The sequence below is a fragment of the Castanea sativa genome, chromosome 1, assembly GCF_040712315.1.
Source record: "Castanea sativa cultivar Marrone di Chiusa Pesio chromosome 1, ASM4071231v1".
Classification (NCBI taxonomy): Eukaryota; Viridiplantae; Streptophyta; class Magnoliopsida; order Fagales; family Fagaceae; genus Castanea; species Castanea sativa.
The window spans coordinates 61,647,573-61,656,485 of NC_134013.1; the positions used below are offsets into that span (position 1 = coordinate 61,647,573).

General features: G+C 35.4%; 1 protein-coding gene across 1 annotated transcript; it reads right to left on the minus strand.

Annotated features, from left to right (window-relative positions):
• Positions 1-1,935: 1,935 nt before the first annotated feature.
• Positions 1,936-6,979, minus strand: LOC142615919 (transcription factor ICE1). Its single transcript, XM_075788831.1, has 4 exons — positions 5,594-6,979; positions 4,919-5,143; positions 3,696-3,866; positions 1,936-2,282 (listed from the first exon to the last, which is right to left on the minus strand). The coding sequence occupies exons 1-4, from the start codon at positions 6,755-6,757 to the stop codon at positions 2,199-2,201; spliced, it is 1,644 nt and encodes a 547-aa protein (XP_075644946.1). The 5' UTR covers positions 6,758-6,979; the 3' UTR covers positions 1,936-2,198.
• Between the last annotated feature and the right edge of the window lie 1,934 nt (positions 6,980-8,913).

An 8,913-nucleotide genomic window follows, 5' to 3' on the forward strand; every position in this document is an offset into this window, starting at 1 on the left:
CTTGATGCAAGGATTATCCTCCTATAATCCCATTTAATTTCTTTAAACCTACACGCCAACCCCCTCTACAATGCAAGAAGACGTGAATGATAGAACCTACAATATGATATAATTCAGTGCTTAGCACTCTGTGTAATTATGAACTTAAATTCATTGTTTCAAACTTTCAATACCATTATGGTTTTACATGCAGCAACTGCTTTGGATATGGCAATCTATCCTTAAAAAAAGCAAGTAACATAAGCATTTGACAAAGGGAAGGAAATCCTAAATGACAACTCTTCCTAGAAGATTTGCCAACTTATGCATGGCATTGAGCAATCATAATCGATGATGAGATCTACATCTCTATTCTGGTTGCACCCACAAGAAATCTAGGTTGAATCCTGTAAAAGCCATAAAAACTTATAGGTAAAATGCCACACATAGTTTGCTCTGTTATTAAGATTTGAAGATCTAGTACATGATCCTATAAAATGCTTCCATATTCTCTGTAAATTTGTATTGGCCCTAAGCTCCACCAGCATAAAAATCAGGGTGCTTTTTTTTGAAAGGACTTCCCTACCCAATTATTGGAACTCTTTCACATTAACTGCCCTATCAGATGTTTGTGCTTCAAGTTGAGTGTGTTGACTGACTTTGGTTAATTATAACATTCACTTTCAGCCATTGCACTACAATCCACAAATAGTCCTTCTTGCCGTCTTTGAACTTTAAGTGCTGATACATGCCTCATTTAGAAAGGTACAAAAGAATCAAAATCATGCATAGTAACACTTTGGAGGATGTCTCTTAGAGTGATACCACTTGAAAAAGATGTTTTATTTTCATGAATATCATTACTCAAAAAAGATAAAAAAAGTATAGTTTCTTAAATTTAATGGTATGTGATATACACTTGCCTCAAATCCCCGAGTCTTAGGCCGAGTCTTCTTTTCAGTTTGGCTTAGGCATTTTGTCAAACATTTTGAGGGTGATAAAATTGGCCACCCTTTACATGCAATGAAGAACTACCAAAAATTACTAATTTCCTTTCATTCTTCCTAACTTTTGATAAAGGTTTTCCACCATTCATGTTGACTTCTCACCCAACAGCAAATTGGTGTTTTTATCTTAGCCATCCCTTGTTTACTGCTAAATTTGCTGTAAGTTCTCTGTCTATCACCATTTGTGCATAGTATATTTACTTTTTGAGTAGAGTAATTGAAAGGATTGGGCAGAGATTTGGAGGCCGGACATGGGTTTTAATCCTAGTGGATGTGATGCAGAGAAAACTGTCCACGTTTGGTGAGAGTATTGCAAACTGAAGAACAAAAACAATGGCAAAACTCAAAAGGTATGATCTTTATAGATGGATAGATTTGAACCTGAAAAATAGCAAGCCAAAAACTAGCGTCTCCCCAAAAGCAACCCAAAGCAATTAAACTTCGAATCCAAATTTGAGTTTCATAATGATAAGTTGAACTGCGCAGTAATTTTTTTTTTCTTTTTTAAGGGACTAATCATTATCTTTGTCATTGTCGACAAAAGAAGGGAAGAAATAGAGTGAGAGAGGAGGACTTCGACATTGAGAAGAGAAAGAAGGGGAGTAGACCGGAGTTCAAAGATGAGAAGAAAGAACGTGAAAAAAAATTTATCGAGTAATCGACAACTTAAAATAAGCATTAAAAGATTAATTAAACAATTGGTGCTAATGTGTAAAATTGTGGAGCTAGCATCCAAAAGTCAGAGGCTTCAGTTTTATATATAGATTACTACTAGTACAAAAGCTTAATTGTTATGAAATGATGAATTTATACATTAATCTAAATACCAACTAAAATTTGATTTATTGTTTGTTGCAATTATCCTATGTGGAAAATGCCAACCAGAACAACTACGCATAAAAGGTGAATGGAGAATTAAACATGCAAAGAAAATTGTAACCAACTACTATTCATAGAGAATATGCCGACAGCAAATGATTTTATTCTAAAAGCTGAAGATACTTAAGACAACACGGTAAGTTTGCTATGCTTCTAAGCATGAGTACAAAACATATCCACTAATGATAGCAAATTGACCTTTCGAACATTAGCTGACCTACTTGACTTGGTCTGTGGGTACCTTTACCAATAGGAACGAGGAGCAAATGCATTTACAAGCTACTTGAGGTACAACGCTACAGTTAGTTCCTCCATTTATATGAAGCACTTGGGTTACATCATACCATGGAAGCCAGCCGAATCCAAAAGTACTGCTTTGATTTGCTCAGGCAAGACATCCTGGCCTTCCCTGCATTGCTGATGAACAAAGGAAAAAAGGAAACTAAGTCTTTGGATGACCACACTTGGCTAAAAATTGATAAGTGATAACACTCTAGATTGAAAAAACAAAAAAAGTGGCAGGCCACAATTTACAAGAGAAGAAGCTCCATGAACTATGCATTAGGAATTTAGGACGCCACCAACAAAAATATGATAAGAAGGTCCATTTTTTATTGCACAGGATTTCTAAGAAATCTAATACACATTACTACAGAATCTAGTATCAGCCTAGCTTGTGACCTGAGTACCTGACATTCAATTATCTGTTTGCATGTGAAGCTTGTTCAAATTATCAAGAACCTGCCTTTCATGTCTAATTGGAATCAATAAAGACAGACAATGGTCATACAATTTGTCTAGAAAAACAGATTTTTGTAGGTATTAAATGTTTTTTCTTCTTTATTTTCTCTTTCCACCCATTCAGCCAATCTTTACTTTTTTTAAGCTATTAAAAAACCAATTGAGGGACTGCCACTCTCTCTTTTACAATAATATGTTGTCGCCTTATAGCATTGTTGATTGTTTCAAATAATTGTTCTCTCATCTATCATATTATTATTGGTCTTGGTAGTGGCTTCACTCCTAAGAAATAAAAATGAGTTATTGCCTTCAAAGGCTACGGAAGAAATATAGAAGATATTCTGCAGGGTGTCTAAACACCATCCATCTGCATGATAAATGAATTTAAATTAATAATAAAAGATTCAAATGGCATAGAGGGTCATCTACATGCAAATATTGGCACTGTCATTGGTAACAATCTGTTGAAGAACCTTTTCTTATTACAAGTAAATTCAAACAAATGACACTGAAGGGATGCAAAAATACCTATTAAGTAGTATTAATATGTATAAACAAGAGAGAGAGATAGAGAGATAGAGAGAGAGGTTTGGACATCTATACGGATGATCTACCTATCAAAAAGGTATAGATGATCTCAAAATGGATCTATAAAAAAAAATGATCAACAATCCTATCACCTATGCATATGGCCTACAAGTGGTACTTCGCATAAGAATCAGAGACTGGAAAAAGAAAATTCAATAAGACAAGGGGGGAATGGGCTCTCAATTTCTGGGTTTTGTCCGCATCTTAAGCGAAATTTGCTTCAATACCAAGGTCATGCTTTCAGTATAATCCATACAGGGGAACAAGGCTTTTAATTGCCTCTGCATAGGTAATATTCTTATTAGAAAATCATTATTGTAAAACTCAAAAGCAATAAAGAAGTCACCTCTTAGTAGAGGAATTTTGCAACAATTTGGAAATACATTGTGCTCAATATATCAGGACATGAAAAGATGCAATTGCAAAGCACCAAAAATAGAATATAATGAACAAAAAAAATTAGTGAAGGCCTCACTTTTGGTATCTGAGAAAGAAGTATACCTCAGCTCTGAAGACATCCAAAGCAAACCCATTGAAACAACTAATCACAGCCTGCTGGATGTCCAATCCCAGGTTGTCCAGAGCCCTCATAGTGGAAAGCAAGAGACCTGGTCTCCGGGCACAAAACATGTGGATATTGACAGCTCTCCCTTCCCTTACCCTAACCTCCACCTATAAAATACAGAAACCAAATAACATACTTGTCATGCCAATGTCATGCCAATGTCCTGGATTACTACAAGAAATGATCTGGTATACTCAAGAAACACTCGATAAAATCATAAATTAGGTTTACTGATTTTAATGCACGGGCTTTATTTAAAGCGACTTTGACTCACTAACATTGTAGTTTTAGTTCAAAGGGTGGAAGAAAGAAAAGAAAAATATTTCTCATCCTATACACAATAAAACCTACAGCATCTCAGGCAAGACCATGCAGCGTGTTTTTTATATTGAAAAGTTCACATTTTATTATAAACAGATAGCAAATCATTGGACCCCATTGTTTGCACTGCAACACACACACATATTGGCATATTTACTGCAAATGCTTTGTTTGAGTTTCCAAGAATCAATTTCGCATGCATATCAGCTCAAAGTACAATTTTGATCCCTACCAGAGTAATAACAAATTTGGTAGAGTCCAAATCTGTGTAACATGCACACTCCACTCATAATTTGTTTTGAGTGATGCAAGTAAAAATGCTATATGAACATGAATAAACATTTCTAATTCATTCTTGTTAGCCCATTTTGTATTGCTGTAGGAAGTAGAGCTTTTGCAATACTGAGCTTCAACTAAAAAGCTCTTCAGTGTTTCGAGCATGTGGCAAGTTATAGTGAATAGTGCTTTAAAGTTTTGGATTTATAAACTTTGAACAATGAATTGTAGAGCTCTTCCCTAAGAGCTTCAAATTTAGCTTTAACTTTTAAAACTGTTTGCAGCTTTTAAGGACCACCTTGAAAGCTATTTAGAAAAATTTCCAAGCGTCTCACAATTTCAGCTAAAAGAGCTTTAAAGTGCTTTTCAACCCCTTCAAAAGCAAAACCAGAACCCATGTCTCAAAATTAATGCCAACTTGCATCAATGTCCTTGTTAAGTAGGTAAGAGTTCCAACAAAAGAAAGATGATAGATACCAGCACATTTCCAAATTTATAAGCATCGAGTAATTAATGAAAAACCAGAAAACATCAAATGAATACAAAGATGAGTGAAAGTTACCCTTGTAGGTTGGCTTTTAGGGCTTGGCAGGGAGCTTGGGCAAAGTTCTTCCTTGACACGGCTGGGAAGTGTAGGAGCAGTTGGTGTCAAAGGATGAAAGCTTGTAGATGATGGCAACAAAGTTCCAGGAGGGGTTGACTCCAGTTCATTATGGAGATCATTGATCCTCTGCAGAAGCTCCTTTAAGTAGTCAATGGCATCCCCAAGTATTGAAGCTCTATCCATCTATGCACAGATAAGGATTATCATCAGAAATTAAGACCAACAAATCAAGGATTATAATCTCAAAAAGTCCTAAAAGCACCCAAATAATGACAAGCTCCAAAAACAGTCCTTGGCCCAGGAAATTTAGATATCAAAAATTCCAGAATTTCACATAAAATGGATGAAAAATCATCAAAATTTAAATTAGCTGACTTTAACACACTGTTTAAGATTTCTCAAAGTTCTCTGGGGTGAAGATATAAAGGGGCATCATTCTCATCTCTTCTATCATACAGTACATGTAAACTCAACATGCTTAATTATCTATGCCTTTTTTCGGGTGTGTGTTAACTTATCGGTGCCACTTAGTAGTCTTCCAAGACAAAGTAAAATCCATGGTAAATACTAATCAATCAAAAGCTAAAAAATGATATAAGTGACACCAAATCTAATAAAGGATGAGACTAATACCTTGCTAATCTTTGGCACAACAGACCTAAGCATGTAGAGCCTATCATTAAGCTTCTTCCTTCGCCTCCTCTCTGCCATAAGATTCTTTGCCGGCAGACCCTTCTTCTTTCCCTTCTGGTCTCTCCCACCAGTAACAGTACTGTTGGCATTAGAATTACTCCTTCCAATTTGAACACTCCCCTCCATTTTTCCAAAACCATTCTCATTCTCATTAAACTCATCAGAATCGTAATTCAAACCCGAAACATCAAGGCTTCCATCCTCAAAATCACACTCATCACTACTCTTCTTCTTCCTCCTCCCCCTCTTCTCCAAATCCTCCTCGGAATTTTCGCCATATCTCCCGTCCGAAATCTCCAAATTTCCCAACTTCTCAGCACCTTGTCGAAGAGCTGCTCGCTTCTGAAACAGTGTGGGCTGCGTACCCACTTGAGGGAAAACCTCAAGGGGTCTCAGAGCCTTTCCTCTGTTCAGAAGCAGAGCACTCCCTGAAACTGAATTGTCATTATCAAAACACTCAAGACCCGTTGGGCTAAACCCACCACCAAGTCCAGCAGCGTTATCTGATAAAGGAAGCAACCGAGTTGGCTGTTGAAACTCGGAGGTGGAACTCAACTCGTGACCACCAATCTGAGAACTCAGCCCCGCGAAGCCCATCAAAGCAGAGGAGTTAGAAGCAGAACCACCGGGGTTAAACGGGCCGAGCAGCCCTGTCTCGAGGCCCAAATCGAAAGCATTGTCAAAAGGGTTGGTGCAAACAGCGTTGATAAGCGAAGAGAAACAAGATTTCTGAGGCAAGAATGGGTGAGTGAACGCCTGTGAAGGGGAACAAGAAGAAGAAGAATCCAAAGGCTGCAAAAGAAGACTATTGTTGTCACTTGGGTTTGGGCAAAAACCAATGTCTCTAACATCTTGAGGGTTCGGAAGGCCATGGAGATGAAGTTCCTGATGAGATGGGTTGAGAGCACTGTTGATGTACCACTCATTTTCAAGCATGGATTTGAAGGAAGAGAGAGGACCACTTAGAACACCCATGTTGTTGTCCTCGTCCTTATGAGCCTCTCCTTCATTGTTGTTGCTGGTTCTGGTCCAAGACGCCGTGTCTTCTTCTTCTCCTCCTCCTCCTTCTGTCCAAACGACACCGTTTGTAGCTCTTGGCAGCATCTCTCACCTGCGTTTCTTTTCAGAGGGAGAGAGAGAATGGAGAGTAGCTTTTTATGTATGGATCAGTGTTCAGAGTTCAGGACATCATAGGCGAGAAGAAAGAGATGAGATTCTATGTATCTATCTATCTGTGTTTAAACGTTATGTACAATGTAAAATTGTAGAGTACACAAAAAAATAAAGGAAATGTATGGAGACTTCTGTCTGTGTGTGGATTATGATTATCTAAAATGCTACTTTGCTTGTTTAAATAATTTTGCCCTATTTGCATTATCCCCCCATATGGTCACTATTATTTTTCTAGTCCGTCTTTTGTCTCTTCCTTTCAATCTTTCTTTATCCTCAAATTTTTTTTTTTACAAAAAGAGACATCTTTTAGGTTTTGGGTTTTTTTTTTACCCAATTTGATTTTTTTGTCATTTTTTCAAAAATTGGATTACCAAATACAATATCTCTACTAAAAATAAATAAATAATAATCTTATTATTCCGTTTCATGAAAAAAAATATTTTGTATTAAATGATACCACGTCATTCGTATTAAAATCCAATAAACGAGAGATATGTGTACAAAAATAATTACGTACTAACACGTCTTTCAATTAGTAGTAGGTTAGTTATTTTTTGTTACCATGTCTCACACTTTTTAAATTTTGATATCGCTAACATGGTATCATTTGATATCAAATACCTCTCTAAAAATAATACCAATTCCTCACATGGTGTTTGCTCATTCGGTTATTATTACAACAAGAGATACTTTTTCCTCATTTATAAGTTTGTAGACTCCTATTTGAAATGGTGGTTATTTAAATTAAATTGACCTAGGAAAGTTTTATCTTTTTTAAGTGAACATTTTAAAAACTTAGTGGAAAAAAGTGACATTTTAAAACAAAACGATTTCATACCATCACCTAGGGTAATTATAAGATACTCACAAACTATCATTGATGCATACTCTTCCCTCTCACATAATTGTGAGTCACACTAATTAAATTTATAATGAGACCCACAATTCATGTGAAAAGGAAAAGTATGCATTTATAGTACTTCCGAAATATTCAATAATTTTTCCATTAGGTACGAGATCGGTTCAATTTTGTCTATTAAATATAGAGTTGGTTCAATTGTGGTCCCCTACATTTGTCTTTGGTTGGATTTGATCTCTAAAACATGAGATGCCCCAGCATCATGTTAGTCAACTAAAAAAAACAAAAATGGAAGGACAATTCCATTTTTTAAAATTTAAAGGATTTAAATCAAACCTACCTAAAATTTATGAGACTTTTTTTTTTTTTTGAGATGTGCGGGCTACCCATCCATTGTGGGTGGGGGTGCCCTTTAACCCAAGGGCAAGGGGCATGCTGAATATTAGACTCCATATTGGACAAATCAGCATATTAACCACACCCCACCTAGACAATCTCAGCATATATCCAACTATTTTAAAACCCCAACTTGGTTACAAGCTTACATTACTAAGCTCAGCTAAAATTGATGAGACAAAAAAGAATAATTTATCATTTAAAATATTATTTCAATTACAAAATTTTTTCAATTGTTAATTACTGTGTTATTATTTTAACAATGTGTGTGACTCAATATAAATGTTACACGTTGTGTAATGTACTTATGTCATGTAATAATTCACTATAAATATATTTAAATTATTAAAGACAAATTGCTTTTAGTGAAACTCTAATACCATAGTTTTCAATAAGTTGTAAAGCTATTTTAAATAACTTTAATAATCTGTTATAATTTTTATTTTGATTAACAATTCATTTTAAATGGTGTTGAAAGCTAGTTATTTAAGAAGGCCAGTATATTAGCTGTAGTAGGGAGGGCTGCATAGAAGATGTTAAAATTGAGAAGGAATTCTCTATATAGAGGATGAATAATATTGTACACAAGGAGGCTTGTATAAAGAGGATTGAGATCAGGTTAAAATTGAGAAGGAATTCTATGTATAGAAGATGAATAATATTGTACACAAAGAGGTCTGTATAAAAAGGATTGAGATCACTTGAAGCAATTCACCCACTCTTCTTTCACAAATTTTTTTTTTTTTTTTTCTTTTTGCATCTTTAACTATTTAACTTTAATTTTTTTAAATATAATTTATTTAATGGTTGAGATCTCATTCATTAATTACAA

What these genes read in the sequence shown, in the direction of transcription:
- LOC142615919 (XM_075788831.1), bottom strand. Translation starts at nt 6,757, where the DNA reads ATGCTGCCAAGAGCTACAAACGGTGTCGTTTGGACAGAAGGAGGAGGA. An exon ending in TTGTGCCAAAGATTAGCAAG is followed by an intron (nt 5,144 to 5,593) that starts GTATTAGTCTCA and finishes ATCTGTGCATAG; the next exon opens with ATGGATAGAGCTTCAATACT. An exon ending in TGGATGTCTTCAGAGCTGAG is followed by an intron (nt 2,283 to 3,695) that starts GTATACTTCTTT and finishes TTTGTTCATCAG; the next exon opens with CAATGCAGGGAAGGCCAGGA.